We start from the raw sequence: 21,567 nt of genomic DNA, 5'->3' as shown, positions 1-21,567 counted from the left end.
TGATGTTCTTATAAAAAGCAAGTTTACCCACGGACATGCACACAGGGAGAACACAAGTGAGCACAGAGTCAGAAATTGGGCTCTACAGGCCAAGGAATGCAGAATACTGCCAGAAAACCCTGAAAAGCTAGGGGAGAGGCCTGGAACAGACTCTCCCTCACGGCCCTCAGAAGGAACCAACCCTGCCAACACCTTGTTCTCAGACTCTGGCCTCCAGAACTGTGAGTCAATACATTTCTGTTGCTTAAGCTGCCCGGTTTGCGGTACTTTGTTATGGCAGCCCTAGTAAACAAATACAGTAGTTTTTTAAAAAAATGTCATGTTGCTTCAAAAGTGGGAGATAAAGTGATTTCAGATACTCAGTCTGGCCTCAGCTGGTTGTTCCAGACTAAGCTTACTCATCACTCAGTTAAAACTTGTTTTCTGTTCTTTCCCACCTTGTACCTTATCTAAATATCCTGTTCAATCTTCATTAAGATTTTCCTAGTCCCCACCAACCTGATGTCATCTCTCCTTAGAATCCCTAATGACAGCTTGCTTATTGTCATCTTACTGTAATCTGACTTGTATTATTTGGACACTTACTTTAACCTTTCTTCTCAGAGCATGAACTCCTTGAAAAAGTTTATTTTATGTATGTTTTCTGTTAAACATTCCTCTTGTAACAATACTTTGCACATGATAATATATACCTACTAACTTGACACCAAGACATCTGTTGTAAAACGAATTATTGCGTAAGTATTATGCAATCCCATGTATTATGTCATTATAATTAAAATATTATGAAGTCCCATCTGAAATCTTACATATTTTAATAATCAGAAACTCATGCTGTCACTGTGTCTGAGAGGACCTGCTGGCTGTTCTTTCCCTGCTCATTTTGCAGTCACTCTTTGCCCAAAACAGTAAGATCTGATTTGAACTTTCATGTTCTGGGTAGATAAAAAGATTTATGTTTTATTATGACCAAGCTTTTTCTTTGTTTCATGCTATAATTCTATGAATAGACTCACTCAGAATTATTTTCCAAAAAGAAGGTATTTCTTTTGGACTTAATATTTTGCTTGGCAAAAGGAAAACTGAGCCATAAATGTTAATAATGGATCGAAAAGTACTCTTCAGATCCTATATGGCAGGAGAGAATGCCCCCATTCTTATGGGTGGACAGTCGCCTCCCATTTCTGAGAAAGCCATGGTGTGCGAATTCACTGGCTGACATTGGTCCAAGTGTTTCTCCTCCTGCCAAGCCTCCCAGAGCAATGACATTATCTGACCTTTGGGCAAACAACCATGGAAACAGCACGGTCACCAATGAATCATGGATGTTATGTTTTAAAAAGCAACATTCAGCGAGGAAGGATACTGAACAGTTCCAACAGGAAAGCAGGGATGTGTTGGCGATCATTCTAACTGATCCCTCCTCCTGACTTTTAGTTATAAAAATTGTATTTTGGGGATTTCACAATCCAGAGCATTGTGAACACAGGTGTGGCTAGAGGGAGGCTCCCTGTACCCTGTTGATGACATCCTGACATGGGCTGTTAGTGATGGTGTACGGGAGAGCCGGGTGGGGAGCCCTTGAAAGCCCATGTGGACCTAGAAGAATCTTTGATTTCTTCTGCATTTCAAAAGGGCAGCTTTTGCCAGTAAGGAAATCTCAGGGTGGAGTGGAACCTTGAACAGTGAGCTCAGGTACCACATGTCCCCAGTGGGCCTCGGCCCCTGTTCATGCCTCTGGCTTTGGGGCTGTGTGAACTTGGACTCCATGTTTGTTATCTACTCGTTCAAGGAATATTTATCAAAGGCCCGTTATTTGCAAGGGACACGTATAAAGCAAAACACATTCTTATACCAATGTTGAAACATGTGCTAAGTGAGGATGAGCGCCCCTAAAGCAGGTATTGATTTGGCAAAAACGCAGGACCCAGAGGTCTGCTTCCTGATGAAATTGTGCCCAGAGTCTTTGCTCACTCCTTGCTTGCACCAGGCTACACTTTCTCCTTTTCCTTCACTGTCTTCTCTTGATTCATGACACGTCCTGTCTTCCTACCACGTGAAAACACAGCTTTCCAGGTCCCAGGAACCAGACAGCTCCCCCTGTCTTCCCACATGCACACTCAAGTTCCTGGTCCTATTAAACACCGCAGGGGCACTTGAGTCTTGGCTTCTCCTGGCTGATGTCTGGACCTTGTAATGTGTTCTCATGCGAGAGGAGACTCTGGGCTGCTCAGCTTGAGGAGAAACTAAACAAATTGTGCATTTCCTGGTCTCCTCCCTGCTTCCCCCTTGCAGGACTTCTTGGCAGTTTTCCTGCATCACAGCATCTATGCCACTGTCCACATTGCCACTTTACGCTGAACAGACCTGCACCCCAGGAAGTGGCCAGCTTCATGTGTAGGGGATTGGAGGGGACAGGGACACCTCTCACTGCTTTCACAAGAGACATTTAGCCACCCAGCCCACAGAAGGGACACGGCTCAGAAACCACCTCAGTGAACTTGGTTGGTGCCGGGGGTGGGGGGGGGGAGAAGGAAGGAAGAAAAGCCCTGGGGGGGGCAGGCGGGGGGAGGCGGGAACTAGGCAGAGCAGGGAAGTCAACCTGAGCAAACACAGCAGCGAGTGTTCCCAAGGCCAAAATGCTGAGGAAATCCACTGGTAGGGGGGATCCGACTTGGCGGGCCCCCTGGCTCTGCACGTTTTCTGGCATCTTCCACCTCTGCCTCACATTCTGGTTGGACCAGGTGGGCTTGCTGCAGGGACACCCCCAGTGCCTGGATTATGGGCCCCCCTTCCGGCCCCTCTTCCACCTCGAGTTTTGCTCTGACTACGAGTCCTTCGGCTGCTGTGACCATAGCAAGGACCTCCGCATCGCGGCTCGGTATTGGGACATCATGGACTACTTTGATCTGAAGGGCCACGAGCTGTGTGGTGGTTACATTAAAGACATCCTTTGCCAGGTAGGCCTGCGTGTAACACGTAACCCTGCGGGAAGTGGGGGAGCTGGCTTAGAAACCCCACAGATCGGGGTGCCGGGCCAGTGGCTTGGCTCCCGGGGGAGGGCTCTTTGGGCACCCAGCCTTCTGGAAACTCACCTGCCCACTGCGTCACCTTAGAGCTTTGGGCTCTGGACAGGTACATGGAGGCAAGATGTGCTGAGCTTGGTTTCCACTGGTTTCCCAAAGCCCTCTCTCGGGGGCTCTGCTGGTCCTGGTGCTTTCTCAGGCCCCAGGGGACAGCTTGGGGTCCTTCCCGATGCTCTCAGAGCAGCTGTTGTCGGGGTCCTCCCCGTAGAGCTCCAAGAGCTGGGCACAGCTCACACCTGTGGTGTGTGGGGGTATATGGAGGGAGCGGAGGCACCTGCTGGGGTCCAGTCCTCACCTGGGTCGTGTGTGCCAGGGGGTCCTGGTGTGATGACGGCGGTGACGGGTTGGGGGAGCTGTCCCCAGCATTCCAGAGCTGGACTGGGAGAGCTTCAGTCAGCTGAGTGGCAGTGACTCACAGGTTCTGTTTCTCCTGGCTCTCCGGTGGCCAAAACCCACATGCTTGGCAGGCATCACCCATGCTGGGTACAGGCTGCACAGGCTGGGGATGAGACACAGGAAATCCAGGCAGGAAGACCTTTGATCTGAGACCCCAGTGGTCACCCGTACTCCCCATGCAGGGAACACAGCAGAGTGTAGCCCAGAGGCCAGCACTTGGGTGGCATCGCCCCTGGCTGTACTTGCTCACCTCGGACACCACCCCTCTGCTGGTTCCTGGAGAACTAACTCAGGGATAACCATAGACAAACACGGCCCTCTTAGAAGCAACAGTGAGCCTGTCAGTTTGTGAGATGTCCCTTGGTAGAAACGTTTCCCCCTCCCTCTCTCATCCCTGCCCGTTTCCTATTGGGTGAGGTATCAGAAAACCAAAATCAGCAGCTCTCCTGTTTTAGGGATTTGAAGAATCAGAATAACGTACACGTGTCTATTAAAATTCACAAGACCCTCCCTCTTTCTTGCCCCACACAGCAAAGACTCTGCAGGCAGCTGTTACGACCCCTGTTTTACTGATGAGGAATTTGGAATTTAAAGGACCTGTCGGAGGTCACACAGTGTGGGGCCTGAATCTAAGGCTCAGATTCCAAGTCCTGTGCCCTCTGATCACACCACGCCAGGGGAGAGAACAACAGCACTGGCCTACGCGCTCACTGGTCTTCTGCCCCGGGGCTAGTGGAAGCTCCGTCACAACAGAGCCTTTGTGCCCCTCGCTGCACACACACACATGCGCGCACACACGCACGCACACACATGCACGCACACACGCGCTTGCACACATGCATACATGTACGCATGCACACGCACGCACACATGCGTGCACACACATGCTCGCACACACATGCATGCTTGCACATGCACACACACGCGCACACGCACACATACACGCACCGTGCAGTGGACAGTGCCTGGTGCACAGTGGACTCTTCCTGGGCCTTAGCTTTGTCAGACAGAGAAATGAATTACTGAGCCAATGGAGTAGAAGCGACCGTGCAGAACCTAAATTGCTGCATGGGAGTGTGCTGTGTCAGCAGTTGCATTTCCACAGGCCCCGCCAACCCCTTTCACTAGCCTTTCATCCTTAGTTTGTCTCCCCTTTCTTGTCTTCCCACTCCCCGCGAGTGGAGTCAGTGAGATGAGACTCAGAGCCACTCAGTTTGCTTCTTGTCGGCAAACTTGGATTGAAACAGACAGTCCAGGGAGAGACGCTGTGACTCCCTGGACTCTTCCTTCCCTTCTTCCCATAACCAAGGGCCTGCTCTGTTATCAGGGCTGAAATAAGAGAGAAAGGAGAACTCAACTACATCTGACAAGTGGTACTGGTCCCTTTGTTCATTGAAGAGACAGCAGACAGTGTCATGCCGGCTGGCCGGCAGGCTGGGAGGGGTGTGAGTAACGGGGTGGGGGTGGCGGGGTTCTGGGCCAGTGGACTCCACGCTGCTCACTGGCCCCAAACTACACCCTTCAAACCGGCCTCGCTTGCTTTCCTAATCTCAGTTGCTTCTGAATCCCATCACTGTTGGGTGTTGGTTGTCTACCCACAATATTCTGTTTTCCTCCTAAAAAATACCGATAGTTTTGGGAGATCTGAGTAGCAGATGCTCCTTTGGGCACACGTCCTTGTGTGTTTATGTGAAGAGCAGTCATGTGGCCCTGTAGCCATAATTCAAATTTGTGGAGCTCCCAGCATGGCACGTTGTATACATTAAACACCTAAATATTTTTAATAAATAAGGGATGAAATTACTAGATGCCTAATCTCTGGGAGCGATACATTGCATGTCCATTTTCATGATTTTATTTTTAAATTATAAAATATTTCAAACCTTTGGAAAAGGACAGAAAATGAAATAATTCACATTAGGTAATCCAACGTTCGGATTTAATCAATGTGAAACTTTTGCCACATTGCTTCAGATTTGTATAAAGAAGTCAAGTCTTACAGACACAGCATTTATGGTAAAGAGAAAGATGAAGAAATTTGGTATTATCTCTTTTAAAAAAATCCATCACTTAAAAATACTTTGTGTCCAGCACCAAGTTAAATGATAGAGCTGTATAGTGAATATGTGAGATTCTCCCCCCACCGCCGCCCAGTTTCTGCCTTCCACAAGGATTAACTTGGAAGAACATTTGGGTTCCAGAGAAGAGCTTTACGAGTATTGGCCATAGAAACTCCACAATCCCGACTCTTTGCGAGACCCTTTTTTCTTCTGCTTGCTCAAAAATTGGGACCAGCCCCACTGTGGCCAGTGCGACTGGGGATTGAGCGTCCTTTTCTTTTCTAGGAGTGCTCACCCTATGCAGCCCACCTCTACGATGCTGAGAACCCTCAGACACCCCTCCGGAACCTTCCTGGCCTCTGCGCGGACTACTGTTCCGCATTCCACTCTAACTGCCACTCTGCCATCTCTCTGCTGACCAGTGACCGTCGCCTCCAGGAGACCCATGGAAAAGATGGCACCCACTTCTGCCACCTCCTCAACCTTCCTGATAAGGACTACTGCTTCCCAAACGTCCTGAGGAATGGCCATCTCAACCGCAACCTCGGTCTGGTGGCCGAGGATCCCCAGGGCTGCCTGCAGCTCTGCCTGACCGAGGTGGCCAACGGGTTGAGGAACCCCGTGTCCATGGCCCATGCTGGGGACGGCACCCATCGCTTCTTTGTGGCCGAGCAGGTGGGGGTGGTGTGGGTCTATCTGCCTGATGGCAGTCGTCTCGAACAACCCTTCCTGGACCTCACGAACACTGTGTTGACCACTCCATGGATTGGGGATGAGAGAGGCTTCTTGGGGCTGGCTTTTCACCCCAAATTCCGCCGCAACCGCAAATTCTATATTTATTATTCATGCCTGGGCAAGAAGAAGGTAGAAAAGATTCGGGTTTGTGAGATGAAGGTTTCTCAGGCTGATCCCAACAAAGCGGACCCCAAGTCGGCGAGGTGAGACATACCCGTGAGAACCTGTGTACCATGCTCCAGAATAACGCGACCGGTCCTCTGAGACTATACAGGGAAACTTCCCTGGTTTTAGAGCCGCTAGCTTATAATGTTGACAAGGAGTCATTGTTGCTTCATGAGGACAGCCCAAGCCAGGCTCTTGAGTCTGTGGTCTTCAGGAGGTATAGCCATCACCTTACAGTTACCAGTTAGAGCCATGCTTGCTTGTCTTTATAGAAGGTAAGCAGAGGCCAGTGGCCATAATGGTGTGAGACACGATTATAGATAGCATCAATATATATAATAGCAGCCTCTGATTACTGTGTGGCCATTAGATCCCAGGCCCTTTATCTGGAACGTGGGAATTCTCATCCCCACAGGAAGCTGTGGCACAAGAGCATAGAGCTATGGATGTGTGATCAGACGAAGGACTCATTCTAACCTACTTCAAGTTCACGCTGTCTCCACGCTACCATTCTGTGCTTTTCCTTCTTCTCCTTTCTGCCTTGTCTCTCTTTTTCCATATGGTCCTGTTGGGGGAATGAAAAGAACATCAAGAACTGATAGACTGACCCTTCCTAGGTTGCTCAAGGGAAGGGATTGGGAGTTCTTGTAGCCCAGAGAGTATGGCCAAGCCCCAGAAAAGGGTGACTGTAACCCTGGCTGTGTCTTCAGCCCATGAAGTCATGATATGAAAGAAAAACAATCCATGAAGGAGTTGTACTAGGAAAACAAGGGGTGTGTCAGAGCTTCAAAGCTACCTGTTTCGTGATCCTTGGAAATTCTGAAGCAGGTCTTGGCAGGTTGGGACCAGTCACTTCTGAGTATCTCAAGAGGATACAGACTGAGCTTATATAACAGCCTAATGAATGGTTTCTTTTTTCCTTCCAGGGTCATCTTGGAGATAGAAGAACCAGCTTCAAATCATAATGGTGGACAACTCCTTTTTGGCCTGGATGGCTATCTGTACATATTCACTGGGGATGGAGGACAGGCTGGGGATCCCTTCGGACAATTTGGAAATGCTCAGAACAAGTAAGCTGGATGGAGGCCGGGCCCCATCCTCTTAGGGTGAGCCCCTGGTGCAATGTTTTTGCTGAGATGGAATCTCCAGAAGGTCAAACCCAAATCACTCACTGCTAGCCCCCTCTGTTGAGGCAAGTGAGAGAACCTTTGGTTTTCTGCCCTATATGTTTCAGACACTGTATTTTGGTAATTAATATAATGGATGGCGATGTAACTTTCAGAGTGCTATATAAACATGAATTCAGAGTGTTTAATGTATATTATCAGGATGTTATTTACCACACCAAGACCTGACTATCCAATTTAATTCAACTCAACAATACTATCGAGTGCTGTGTTCCAGGCACTGTGCTAGGCCCTAGAGACACGTGGCAGGTTAGTTAATAAGAGCTAATGTATATTGGGTACGTTCTGTTTGTCAGGTGCTGTTTAACTATCTTACATGTATTTGAGAATGTAATTCTAACAACCGACAAGGATGAGAATCTTTATCTGTTTTAATGGATGTATCCCCAGCACCCCTTGCCTGGCACAAGGAAGTCACTCCATAAATACTTACAGAATGAATGAATCTTATGAAGTGTAGGTAGTATGACAACCATTTTACAGACAAGAAGATAGAGGCAGAGAGGAATAAGTAGTTTGTCCAAGATCGCACAGTGAGTAAGAGGCAGAACCAGAATTAAAACTCAGACAACCTGGCATGAAAGTCTAATGAAGCAGTGCTACCTAGATAAAGGTCACGTGTTCTTTCTGCCCTTTGTACCCAGCAAGCACTTGGGTCCCATATCCCATAATATAAAAATACTATGGTTGATAATGGTAAAGAGGCATTTGTCCAGTGCCTGCTGTGTGTCAGGAATTACCTTCCATGCTGTATCACAATAACGCATTTAACCCTTACATTATAGCTATACTGCAAGATACCATGTTCCCCCAAAAATAAGACCTAACTGGAAAACAAGCCCTAGCATGATTTTTCAGCATGACATCCCCTGAACATAAGCCCCAATGCATCTTTTGGAGAAAAAATTAGTATCAGACCCCGTCTTATTTTCAGAGAAACGCGGTAGTGTTACTGGCCCCTGCTTTACAAACGAGGAAACTGAGGCCCAGAGACCACAATCATTTTCAGAGCCTCTGAAAGCCTCTGTTCTTTCTACTGACCACATCGCTCTATGAGGAAGACTAGAACCAGCTCCCTTTAAAAATTTGTAGTATGAGACCAAATGTGAGAGAAACCATCTCATTGTAAAAAAAAATTAAAAATTGCTCAGGGTCTCATGGACCAGGACTACCTCAAACTTTTGCTTAGTGGTTCTCCTTGAGCCAAAACTCAGGAAGTCTTACATTGTGTGTGTGTGTGTGTGTGTGTGTGTGTGTGTGTGTGTGTGATCATGTCTCCATGTGATTCCTGGCAGTTGCTAGGTATCAACTATTAGCAGGTCTCCCAGGCAATCTCCTCTGGTCCTGTGCCATTTGATTTGATTTGATTTGATTTCATTTATTTCACTTTTTAATTTTATTTTATTTTTATTTTGAATACATAACGGGAGACCTACCTTTTAAAAAGTTTAACTGTATAACACAATATTGTTAATTATAGGGACAGTGTGTGACAGCAGACCTCTAGAACCTGTTCATCTTGCACACACATGGCCACCAGGTAGATGAAAAAAATGCTCAGCATCACTAATCATCAGGGAAATGCAAATCAAACCCACAAGGAGATCTCACCTCACCCTTGTGAGGATGGCTAGTATTAAAAAATAAAAAAGACAAGAAGTGTTGGCAAGATGTGGAGACATTTGAACCTTTGTGCACTGTGGGTAGGAATGCAAAATCGTACAGCTGCTATGGAAAACAGTATGGAGAGTCCTCAGAAAATTAAAAACAGACCTAGCAGCTGATCCAGCAAGTGCCCTTCTGGGTGTCCACTGTGTTCCTACCTCTTGGCCACCTTTCTTCCAGAAGTTCCCTGCTGGGAAAAGTGTTGAGGATCGACGTGAACGGGGCAGGCTCAGATGGCAGGCGGTACCGAGTCCCCCCGGACAATCCATTTGTGTCTGAGCCCGGGGCCCACCCCGCCGTCTATGCCTATGGAATCAGAAACATATGGCGCTGTGCCGTGGACCGAGGGGACCCCATCACGCACCAGGGCCGAGGCCGGATCTTCTGTGGGGACGTGGGACAGAACAGGTTTGAAGAAGTGGACATCATTGTGAAAGGCGGGAACTATGGCTGGAGGGCCAAGGAAGGGTTCGCATGTTACGACAGAAAACTTTGTCACAATGCCTCTTTGGGTAAGTCAGAAGCTCTCTGGGGGATTTCTTGAATGAAGTGGAGGCGGGGGGAATAAAACCGAAAGTGGCTTTGTTGGTGTCCTGTGGACAGTGCTTCTCACGTGGTCCTCTAGCCACTAACACGAGAAACACCTGTGCAGAGCCTGTTAACCTATTCAGTTTGAATCTTGGGTGGACGGGGGCGTGGGAGTGACCTGGGAGTCTGCATTTCAAATAAGTTACCCACGCGGTTTTTACTGTTTTGTGAACCCCTGGCAGAGGAAGATTGGTGGCTGTATGTTTCCATTTATTTCCCAATTGCGATAGCCCAGTGAAATAATATTCCTTATGCAGCCAAGTAGTGGGACCCTCCTGAAGCATCAACAATCCAGGTGTGCTTTAGGTGTATTTTGTCACTGTGGCTTAGTCTGTCCTCTAAGTTACAAAGCAGCCTTACAGACCCTCACAATATTTTCCAAATCCTTAAGCCTGAGTTATCTGCCATGTCAACCTAGAGGAAAAACTTAGGTGTGGGGATTTCCAGGTCACTGCCTCACCTGCAGGGGAATGTTCGGCTTCCTTTCTGCTCGCCGAGGCCAGTCAAATGGGAAGCTCACAAATATTATGGCTGGTCTGTTGAGAAAAATGAACGTGATTGTCTTGGTTGCCTCTCCTACCGAAGGAAAAGAATGAAGTGTTCTCTACTCAGTCAGGCAACTACATGAAGAAGCCCCCTGCTTCCTCCTTGAAGCTCCCAATTGTTAGCTATGACACTCACTCTCTTTGTTCCTGGACAGATGACATTCTGCCAATCTATGCTTATGGCCGTGAATTGGGGAAGTCTGTCACTGGAGGGTATGTCTACCGTGGCTGCGAATCTCCAAATCTCAATGGCCTCTACATCTTTGGGGACTTCATGAGTGGGTAAGGGAGGATTGATGTCCCCTCTCTCTTTTTATTTTCACATTTTTATGAACAAGTAAGCTAGATGGACTCCCATCTCTGTCTTTTTAACTCCAGGGGTGTGCGAGACTCTGCCTAAGTTTTCCTTCCTGTGTTGGAAGCTCTTTCAGCAAGCTGGGGCAATTGTTTGTTACCCATCTCTTAGGGACACACAGACCTTCTCTGTCTGATATCCAGTGTCTTTTAAACTATTGTCATTCTATTTTGTCTAGGTTTGTGACTGTTTGGGAGTGTAAATCGGGTCCTTGGTAGCCCACCTTAGGATGTTAATATTTTCATGCTGCAATTCGTGGTTACAGAGATGCGGTAGAGTTAGTAAGAGGTCAGTTCTTTTATCACTTGTTAGATTTCTCGGAGTGAATTGTTCTTTCCGTGTTTTACCATAACTCTTACCTCCCACTCCACCCTCACGCATGTCACTTGGTTAATATACCGTGATTCTGAATTGAAGCGTATGCATTAGAATCACCTGGGGTTCGGCATCTCGGTTCTCATACAACTTTTCAGGTGACACCCCTAATTTACCCGACTTCCTTTCTCTTTCCTTCTAAAAACCCGTCTTTAGTTCAGATAGACGAACAAGGATATGAAGCATCAATTCCCTACTATATAGAAATAATTATAATAATAACGTAATAATAATGGCTTCTGTTTTTTGAGCCTTTACTATATTCTAAGCACATTGGTAAGATATTTATGGGTATTATCTTATTTTACCTTCCCAAGTCTCACCTATGAGATAAATTCTATTACCATTTCCCATTGTACAGATGAGGAAACTAAGGCTTACAGATATTGAGCAACTAGCAAAAGATGACACACCTAATAAAAATTAGGTTAGTCTTTTGCAGTGGTGCAACCTTTACAGGGCACTAAACTCCTTTTATAACAAAATGAACTTCCCCATCTAGGTCAGTGGGTGACTATGTATCTCAGAAGCAGTTTTTGGATTCACGGAAAGGGTTACTTATTGGTCACACATGGGGGACCCCGTCTTAGTACTCAAAGAGTCCCTGATTTTAGGAGGAAAAATGTACTCCAGGGTGGAAATATGGATCCCTAAAATATAAGGTTTTATTTTTCATCTAGTCGACTTATGGCTTTGCAGGAAGATAGAAAAACCAAGAAATGGAAGAAACAGGATATTTGCCTGGGCAACACCGCGTCCTGTGCCTTCCCAGGGCTGATCAGCACCTACAGCAAGTTTATCATCTCCTTCGCTGAAGATGAAGCAGGTACCAAATGTACAGGGTTATCTCATTTCTGCGTTCTGGCACTTAGATAATCCCAGGCATTGTGAACAGAATGTTTATTATTATTACTAGTGTTATTTAAGTGGCAAAGGCCACTTCTCTTTTCACTATCATTTGGTCACCTTTTGTAATGTGCTGGATACTGTTCTAAGCGCGTTACTTTTGTTGGCTTGTTTAGTAATCACAATGCCCCTGATGTAATTATTATGCTCATTTCACCCATGAGGAAACAGATTGACTGTGCCAACCTGCTCTTTCTTGGTTAAGCTCTACATTCACTGCGTGGGTGAAATCAAGGTCTACCTGTTGGTCTTTTCAATCCCGTGACTACAAAGGAGGTGTATGTGCTCCCTTCTTCCTGCTTGATTCTAATTTGAAATCATAGGAACATAGGCGGGGCCAATAGTGAGGCAGACCTAATGGACCAGGGGTGTTTGTCCTGTTGGTGTCGCCTGGGAGAGACCACCTTGGATCATCAGCCACTGGCTGGCCTGGGCTCTTTTCCAGCTAAGAGTTTGTGAGGCAACTGCTGTGAGTGAACAAAAGAGAATTTCATTCCTGTGAAATCAGGGGAAAGGGTAGACAGCTAGGTAGGAGGCTACTCACTAGACAAAGTAGGCATCTATTAAGGGCGTCAGCAAAGCAAGTCATGCATGTATATGTGCAAGTCTCCCATATATATATATATATATATATATATATATATATATATATATATATATGGGAGAGAGAAATATCAGTAGAGAGAGGCTCAGCTTTAATAAATTTCCCCAAATTTTGTAACCAGAAAATGGGTACTTTAATTTCAGCTTTACACAATTTATGTTTCTGAAAGAAAATATTTTATTTGGCTCTGGATCTAGCCATTCTTGGAAGCAAGGAAGAGAATAAAATGATCGCTTAGGGTCCCTTCCAGACCTAGGAGTCTCTGTAAGTGTAAACCAGAGCCTTGAAGATGAGTATTTGGTTGCTTCCCACTCTGAGCCATCGAGTGGCTGTACAGGACCTTTACTTGAATAGAACCTAAGGAAATCCAGTCAGCTTCTGGACCCTTTTCTCTCACCTAGCTTATGAATGGACAGTTTGAAATGAACGTTTTAGAGGAGCAGAGGATATGGAAAAATTCAAGCATTCTTAGTAGAGAAGAGTCTTTGTGGGTTCCAAATTGGAAGTCCAAACATATGAAAAAAGAGAGAAACCACAGGCCGGCAGGGTGATGTTCAGTGGAAAATGGATGATGTGTCACAGGCCTGGTGGGGCCTCTCCTCTGCTGGGTCCTCCAAGGCTGGAGTCCCCTGGAGGCTGGCGACCTCTGGAGGTTGGAGTCCCCAGAGGCTGGCCTACTCCGCCACTCTGGGCTGCTGTCTACTGTGCTTGCTCCTTTACAGGAGGCCCCAGATACCCTGGCTTTGATGGTGTGGTTTGTTGTACCCATAGACTTCTCATAGGACAAAACAGGCAGTTTTTGAATAGCAGTCAGTGCATCTGGCAGACAACACTAAGTGTCCTTGGCTGCATGGCATGGCGTGGACTTGCCAATGCATTCCTAAGCCATACTTTGCTCAAGGGTGGCCATAAAGCCAGGATAGCTGTTCCCGAGACAAATTATTTTCTTCCAGAGTTTCTTCCCTTTGCGTGTTTGTGCAGATTGATTCAGATTTCCTGCTCGTGCCATAGTCTTTCCCACTTACAGACATATTTAGATCTGAGGATTATTTGAGTATTTATTCTCAGTCACCAGCTTCAGATAAGTCATTTTCAGTTGTACCAAGCTTTCTGCCTCCGTTAGTTCAAGGTCTTCTAGCTGACAGCTGGAATAAATAAACGACCTCAGAGTGAGGGGCGGGCACGGGGCTGCCTATTACTGGTCCCCAGGGTTTGGATTTCTGAATGTCAGTCACTGAAGCACATTCTCCAGAGGGCTGGTCAAAATAATAATGCTTGCAATAAATTCACATTGCGTGCATTTTGTTTTACATGGCATATTATAGTTTTTTGGGTGTGTGTGTGTGTGCTTCCCTAAAATGTATTTTAAAATGTCAGTTAGCCAGTACAGATGAAATTCACTTCTAGCTTTTTTCCCCTTTAAACATACGGTGGGAATTCTATGGCATATGTAGAGCATATAATTTACATAGACTGTAGTAAAGAATATGCAATAATGCAGGGTTTTCTATTCTCCTTTTAGACTAGAAATTCTTTGCATGGGTTAGAGGGGCCCCTGCTTGAGCGCCACCTGTGTACTGGCAGCTGCTTGGTGGATACCCCGTTCAGCTCATGGTAGAACCATATAACCACCTCCAGTGGTGCCTGGGGTTTCCAATCAGAGGAGACAAACTGGCTTGAAGGCAGGTGTGTCCAACGTCCTCAGACCCCCTTCCCAGGGTAAGATGATAAATAGAGCTTGTCAGTACACAGAAAAGACAGTTTCTTAGGCAACGGTTAGCCTGTGGGAGGGGCTCTGCACAGCCCATGCGCTGTTCACTCAGCACGAGAGGACTGTTGGTCACTGTTTGCCACAAATGCAAGGAAGAAGGTTGTTTAAGAACCCGGAGCTCTCTGAAGCTCTAGGCAATTCCAATCTGCAGTTCAGTAGATGTTTCCTTCCATAAAGTTGAGAGAGCATGTAAAGCAAACAACAGAAAACGAATGAAATTCAGTGCAGGGGCGCAGACGTGCCGGGGTCACAGAGCTGTTTGTCACAGCACCGACCCTTAAGGAGTAAGGACACAGGAAAGGAAAGGTAACTGCCATTTACTGAGCCCTTTCTAATGTTAAACCTAACAATCAGTGAGGTATTATTATCCCCACTTGAGAAACAATAAATAACATGAGGATGACACGTGGGAGGTGGCCCAGAACAGCACAGCTGATAACAGGTGTTAGCAGAATTCAGACTCAGGTCGATCTAACTCGGAACCCCATGCTACGTATACTGTCCCTCACAGGTAACTGCAAAACGAGGTGAAATGAGGCAGTGACTCTGAGAAAGAATGACACTTTCAGGGATTCAAACATGAGGAAATAGGAGGTGTCAGGGGCCCCTACTAAAAGAGAGGAAGGAGAGAGTGGGTCGAGGTGATTTCAGTGAGGTGTGGAGAAGACCAAGGGGAGAGGCTGGAGAGCGGGTCACAGGAGCCGAGGAACCAAGGACTGAAGAAGGTGGAAATCGGTGAAAGAGGGAGGTGGGGGTAGGGGAACTAACGGCCTGAAGAAAGGGCAATATCCAGTGACTAATACATGGCGCCCAGCCTGTAGATCGCCTATTTCAGGGTTCCACAGAGAATCCTCACCAACGGGAAAGAGGTGGGAGGAAATGGAGATTCCCTGAGGTGGGGTTTCTGAGAGCAAAGGGATGATAAAGGAGAAGCCCGCTCGTTTCCATGAACAGAAACAGAAACATACGTCTGCAGGGCCACACGCTGAGCTCCTCTTTGGGGGCTCGAAGATGGACCTTGTCTCAAGTTGCTCTGGACCAGTGAAGGGCCAGCTGCCCATCACGACTCTGGGGTCCCGCCCTGGGCCGCACTGCCCGTCAGGGCCATAGCCCACGCTGAGGATTTCCTGTGTGCCCAGCTCTGTGTCGTGGCTCATTACTGACGGCCTGTCCTCTTTTCTCAGGGGAGCTCTACTTCCTGGCCACCTCTTACCCAAGTGCCTACGCACCACATGGATCTATTTATAAATTTGTTGACCCATCAAGGTGAGCTTTGGTCTCATTCTCTTTTTCAGGTGCATTGTTATCAGTCCTTATGTCCATGGCAGGTCCTAGAGAGTCCTCACTCCCCAAGAATTAGCAGAAATTACCAAGGAAGCAAACCCACGCTCTAGATGGAAAGCAGCTTGGCCAAGCAAAGTAGGACGACGCATCCCTAGGAATTATGGGGTATTTGAGAAATGATCTCTTTAGGTTTGGAAATGAGGGGTTTGAGCCTTTCCAGGATGGCTAGGCTAGACCCGGGGCTCTGGTTTTGTTTTTGTTTCTTAAATATGCTTCTGGAAACTTCGGTCGGGGATCACCTGACAATGGGTGTACACCTCTGACCCCCTGAGTGTTGCTGCCCTGTCCCCTGGGTTTGGTCGAGGTTCCAAGGTCTTTGGCAAGTATCTTCAGCGGTCAGGTGTCCCAGTGCCCCTGCCCCTTGCTGGAATTCAGTGGCAGTATTTATTCACATGGTGGACTCTTGTTTCATCTGCGTCTTTGCCCACCTTTCTCAGAGGCAAACCAGTAGCAATGAGAAGCAGCACAGCTTCCCATTGGTGAGGTCGTTGAGTGTGTGGTCCGTCCCTGGGAGTGTGTGGACGCAGTGAATCCATCCTGAGAGTTCTAGGCAGTTCTCTTAAGATTCTTGCCCAAAGCACGAAAGTCTCCCCACGAATCGACTTGAAGACAGGCCCAAGGGGAAACCTTCCCCATGGGACTTCACCATCACCCAGATCTGGGGTGGTTTTCAGAAGACATTTGGTAAATAGGTCCAGCTGTTGGCCGGGGCTCAGGACCTGGCCCAGTTCAGCTCCATTTGGCAGCAGGACGCTCAGAAGTTCCTGGAAGGGGCTCAGGCCATGGCCTGGGGTGCTCTCCTGACAGCAGGAGTGCTGAGAGCAAGATTGCCAAGGGGAGAATTCGGTGCTGGGCTGTTTCTACCCCTGGATCTGCTCCAGGCATATCTCCTGTGCTCCAGGGATGGGGCAGACCCAGACTCTTTCAAGTGCTTCAGCGGGTTTCTTGTGTGTATCCCTTTGACTTTCCTTTGTCGGTTTTCTGATGTAGTTGGAGGATGACTTGCTCCCTCTGTCACAAGAGCAGCCATGAGTGGTCAGTCATGAAGCACCTATAAAGCCTGTTCCACACTGAACATGTCCTTGCTCATTCACCTTTCTGTTGAGTTGACATTTATTAAGTTATTTCTGTGTCCCGGGCACGTGCTGTGTGCAGTGCACGCAGGCTCTCACTCAATGCGGACAGAACCCCAACGAGGCCGGCTAACACCCTGGATCTGCAGATCAGGGAACTGAGCCCAGCTCAGTTAAATCACTTGTCCAGCTAGTGAGAAGGGGCGAGGACAGGAAGTCAGCTTTCTTAGTGGATCAGAGTCATTCCCGCCCCGCCCGCCCCCTTCCTTGGATTGTAGCCTCCTTTTTTGCAGCTTCTGTAGCCATAGCTCCAAATCTGCTCTGTTTACTTAAGCAGCCTGTCCACACAAAATGCGCCCGTCCCAGCCTTCTGAGGAGCAGTTGATTTATTTATGTGTGATTTTTTTTTCCCCCTTCCATCTTTTCTCCTGCCCTTCCTTTAGAGTCTGAGCCTGGAGCCTAAGTTTGAATCTTGGCTTTGCCACCGACTGGCTGTGTGACCTTGCATCTGTTTCTTAACCTTTGTGTGCCTCAGTTTGCCCTCCGTAAAATGGGATAATAACAGCACCTACTTTAAAGGGTCGTTGTGAGGATTCATTGTTACTTATAAAGCATTAGTACAGTGCCTAAGCACCATACAAGTGTTTGTTAAATAAATAACAGGTATTACTTTCTTTTTGCACCTGGAATGGGGGTGCTAGCAACAAGAGATGGAGTTGGAGCAAGGCTGAGAAGGTGGCAGTGGGGACTGGCTGGAAAGTTCATTTCTGCTCTGAATAGCAGCAGTATTGCAAGTCTCCAAGGTCCCTTTTGTTTTAGAAGATACACACAGGGGACAGCAGTGTCCTAGTAGGCAGAGAGGCCGGCATCACCTAAGGAAGGGGCTGTGCCACGAGTTCTTGAAGGGATTTTCTTTAAAGGAAATCACCACCACCACCACCACCATTTATGGAGTATTTGTTATGTGTTCCAAGTTTTTTTTTTTTTAAATCTCATTTACAAAAATTTCAAAAGTGAGTTATCCGTCACTTATGGTGTACCAAATACACAGCTCTCATTTAATCCTCACCATCTCCCTGCAAGGAAGGGTATGATTACTTTTGCTATTTTATAGATGGGGAAATTGAAACTTAGCAAGGTTTACTTGCCCGTGGTCCCAACGACTCGAAAGCAATTCTCTCACTCCCACGGAAGAGGGAGGGCTGAACCCTATTCTTGCACACGTGTGCCTTTGGTGACCTTGATTTCCTGCTCCCATTTTCAGACTCTTGTGTCCTTACTTTTTCTATTTGTTTTTAGGCGAGCACCCCCAGGCAAGTGCAAATATAAGCCAGTGCCGGTGAAAACCAAGAGTAAGCGGGTCCAGTTCAGGCCACTTGCCAGTGAGTCTGCCTTCGTCTTGGGCTCTGCAAATAAATGTGCTGCAGTCCTGTCGGGTGGGAGGTTTTATGTTCTACCTACGCTTATCCCCTTGATGAAGGCTGTTAACTTGTGACTCAGTCTGTGCATCTTCTCTGCATAGCAGAGTGCGTGGGGGCAACACCTGCTTCTCCTGTGACTGGTTGCCATTCATTCATTCATTCACTCATGTATTCATTCATTCGTCTGGCATCATTCATTTAGTACTTCCTCTGGGGCGGGCACTGTGCTAATCCCTGGGGATACAGCAGTGAAGCTGTCCTGTAGGAGTTCAGAGTCGGATAGAAGGGGGGCAGGTAGTGTAGGCAAATAAAAAAAGAAATATAGCACTGAGGTTCCAGTACAGAAGGATGTCTGGGGGCCTGAGAGGCCCCCCGAGAGTGAGGACTGCTTCCTTGGGGTGGAGTGGGGAGTCAGGAACGACTTGTGGAAGAGGGACACCATCTTAAGAGAGCTATTCCAGAGCGATGTATCACTGGAGTGACCCTATTAAAAAAGTAAGATATTTAGATCAAAGCCAGTTAAGGGAATTAAAAATACCAATTTCAAAAGAATTTATATTAAAGAACCGTCATGCCATCATAGGTTTCCTGGGTGGGGCTTTTCTTAGAGCTACTTTCCAGGACTTACATTTCTCACTAAATAAATGCTTGTTTCCCAGAGACAGTCTTGGACTTGCTAAAGGAGCAATCAGAAAAAGCTGCTAGAAAATTATCCAATGTAACCTTAGCTTCCAGTCCAGACCGGGCCCCATCTCAGAAAGGCTCCGTCGAGAAGCCAACTTCTCCCACAAGAAGCAGGAAGACATCTCGAGGGCCTGGTGCAAAGAAGGGAGCCAGAGTGTGGTCCCCAGACTCCCAGGGGAAGAGGACCAAGAGCCGGAAACCCCGACGTAGCTGGTAAGCCAGCCCGCACGGCGGAGGCGAGCTGGAAGAAGTTGCCCTCAGCCTTTTCTGTCAAGGTGGCTGAGCAGGGAACCTCTGAGGGGAGAACCCCATTACCAGGTGGAACCTACTGCTGCTACGAACTCGGACCTTAGACGTATGGGAAGCTGGGGGCAGAGGGGGGAACTTGACTTAGGGCCAGCATGGTTGTCCCGCCATGGGGATCTTGCTGTCTGAACAGATGCTCCTTGTCTGCTCTTGTGGGGAAAGCAGATCTCCCGTGGCCAGTGCCCCTGGCTACTGTGGATGCTAGTCTGTAAACCTGCTTGAAATGGCACTGCACGTCTCCATTTTGTTTTGTGAATGCCTACGACCTAAGGTAATAAATCAACACTTGCTCAAACGGACACGCAGCTGTTGATCTCCTGACGTTTGGCACGAGGGAATCTGGCGTGCCTCACCAGTGTTTGCCTAAGAACCGCATTTCACTCCGATGCCTCATCCCAGGTCTAGGAGAAGACCTGTGGTGACAGGTTTCTAAGGAAAGCCCTCTAAAATGGTCATCTGCTTTGCAGGTTCAGTTCTGTTCCTCCAGCGCCTACTACTTTGCCTTGGCAAATAGCATAATACACGTAACTATATTTTCAGTACCTATTATATGCCAGGAGTATCTGCATTGTCTGAAATTGCTCTATAACCTCTGTTGGAGATGAGGAAAGCGAGGCTTTGTGAGGTAAATCACTTGCCCTAGGTCACAGCAGCAAGGGGACAGGGAACAGGGTCAGCTGGACTTGTACCAGTGTCCCTCTCAATCTCCTGTCCCAACTGCCTCACTGGGGGCCCTCCAAAGAGGATTGGTGGCTTTTCACCAGGTATTTGAGGACTAAAAGAGCTAAGAGAGGAAATGAACTCTGTCGGCAGGAAGTGTTCTGAATCCTGCAAAGCATCCAGAGCACTGTAGGCAATTTGATTTACAGAGAACAAAAGCATGAAATCCCACAGTTGTTAGGGACTTTTAGAGGTCATGTGATCACTGCTTTACATGGGATTGGACATTCCCTGCACAGATTTTTCAGATTTCCAGAGAAGCAGATTCCATGTTTTTCTTTAGCAATCTCCATTTGTAGGGTAACCTAACCTAACCTAACCTAACCTAATACATCAAGGCCTCTATTATTCTTCTTCCCTTGTCTTTATGAAAGATGCAAAACACTGGTCATAATTTTCTAAACATAATTTTTAAATCATTCAGACTTCTTCCTTTCCCCTTTCTCAGAGTTTTTTTCCTTCTTCTTTTCTTTACCTTCACCTATCTTTGTAGCTCTTATGAACAATCTCCAGATAGAAATGAACTTCAGGATCTGACCAACCCTGGTATTTTACACTTTTAACTTGTTAGGTGAAAACATCAACATAAAAGTGGACGGGATTAAGCCGTGGATCATTTTGTTGAAACACGGCTGAAAATCCTGGCTCAGTTGAGGGAGATTGGATCTAACCTCTGGATCAAGTATTTGAGCTCACGCTGCCTCATTTTCCCCATAGGATCTTTCTTCAAAGACGGGGCAGAATAGGGTCTGACCTGGAAGTGTTTTGAGCTCTGGGGAAAAGGTGCTCAGAACTCATGTATCAAAACAAAGGACTGCATCCACCAGGTTTGAGGTGTTCTAAGCACAAGCTTTGAATAGGAGAACTGGCTGGAGGATGGAGAATGGAGGAGGACGGCTGATACTGTCCGGAGGAAGATGGGCCTGGAGTGCTTCAAAAGCACCTTTTTAAAAAACTAACTCTGTTACCTGATGACTCTGTAACCCCAGAGTAAGTAGTAGTCTTGGTGTTAAGGTCTTCGAGGATCTGGAATGGCTTTGTAAAAAGACATTCAGTGTCAGTGAAGTGCTGACCCTTCTGTGATAATTATGGGTATTTTTCTTGCCTGAATAGTGGGATTTATTTTCTCCACGCACCCTGATCACTTCATCTTCACAGCGTTCCTAGCAGTGGATATCCTGACCACAGAAGGGCTAAAGAACAAAACTATGAGTGTGTTTTCCCAGAACTACAGTCTTGCAAGCCAAGACAGAAAGTCGTACAATTGCATCACTCCCAAAGCTAACTCAATGAAAGCCATGAATTCGCTTTTTCTTTGTGGAATTTAGATTATGTTGGGGAGATATTTAATCTCAATCAATGCCATGCGTACTGCTTGTCACACATAGTAACGGGCTCTGGGAGAGCCAGAGATAAAGAGACTGCCTACGACAGTTTACCCGGTGTGATCACAGGTTAAGAATTAACCTGAACTCAAGGTCACAGGACTCTGGCTTCCTAAACCTACCCCATCCAACAGAAATATGAAAGCTGCAAATGGAAGCCACCACATATGTAATTTAAAATTTTCTAGTAGCCACA

At 47.1% G+C, this 21,567-nt stretch overlaps 1 protein-coding gene across 1 annotated transcript; it reads left to right on the top strand.

Moving 5' to 3' along the window:
• The first annotated feature begins 2,582 nt into the window (after positions 1–2,582).
• On the top strand, positions 2,583–19,387 carry HHIPL2 (HHIP like 2). The gene is made up of 9 exons (XM_033099377.1): positions 2,583–2,960; positions 5,828–6,480; positions 7,369–7,512; positions 9,475–9,806; positions 10,583–10,709; positions 11,838–11,983; positions 15,623–15,704; positions 18,155–18,237; positions 18,936–19,387. Exons 1-9 carry the CDS (start codon positions 2,640–2,642, stop codon positions 19,175–19,177), a joined length of 2,130 nt encoding a protein of 709 aa, XP_032955268.1. The 5' UTR covers positions 2,583–2,639; the 3' UTR covers positions 19,178–19,387.
• The last annotated feature ends 2,180 nt before the right edge of the window (positions 19,388–21,567 follow it).

The sequence above is a fragment of the Rhinolophus ferrumequinum genome, chromosome 27 (assembly GCF_004115265.2).
Source record: "Rhinolophus ferrumequinum isolate MPI-CBG mRhiFer1 chromosome 27, mRhiFer1_v1.p, whole genome shotgun sequence".
Lineage (NCBI taxonomy): Eukaryota > Metazoa > Chordata > Mammalia > Chiroptera > Rhinolophidae > Rhinolophus > Rhinolophus ferrumequinum.
This window is presented reverse-complemented; position numbering and strand designations above follow the sequence as displayed.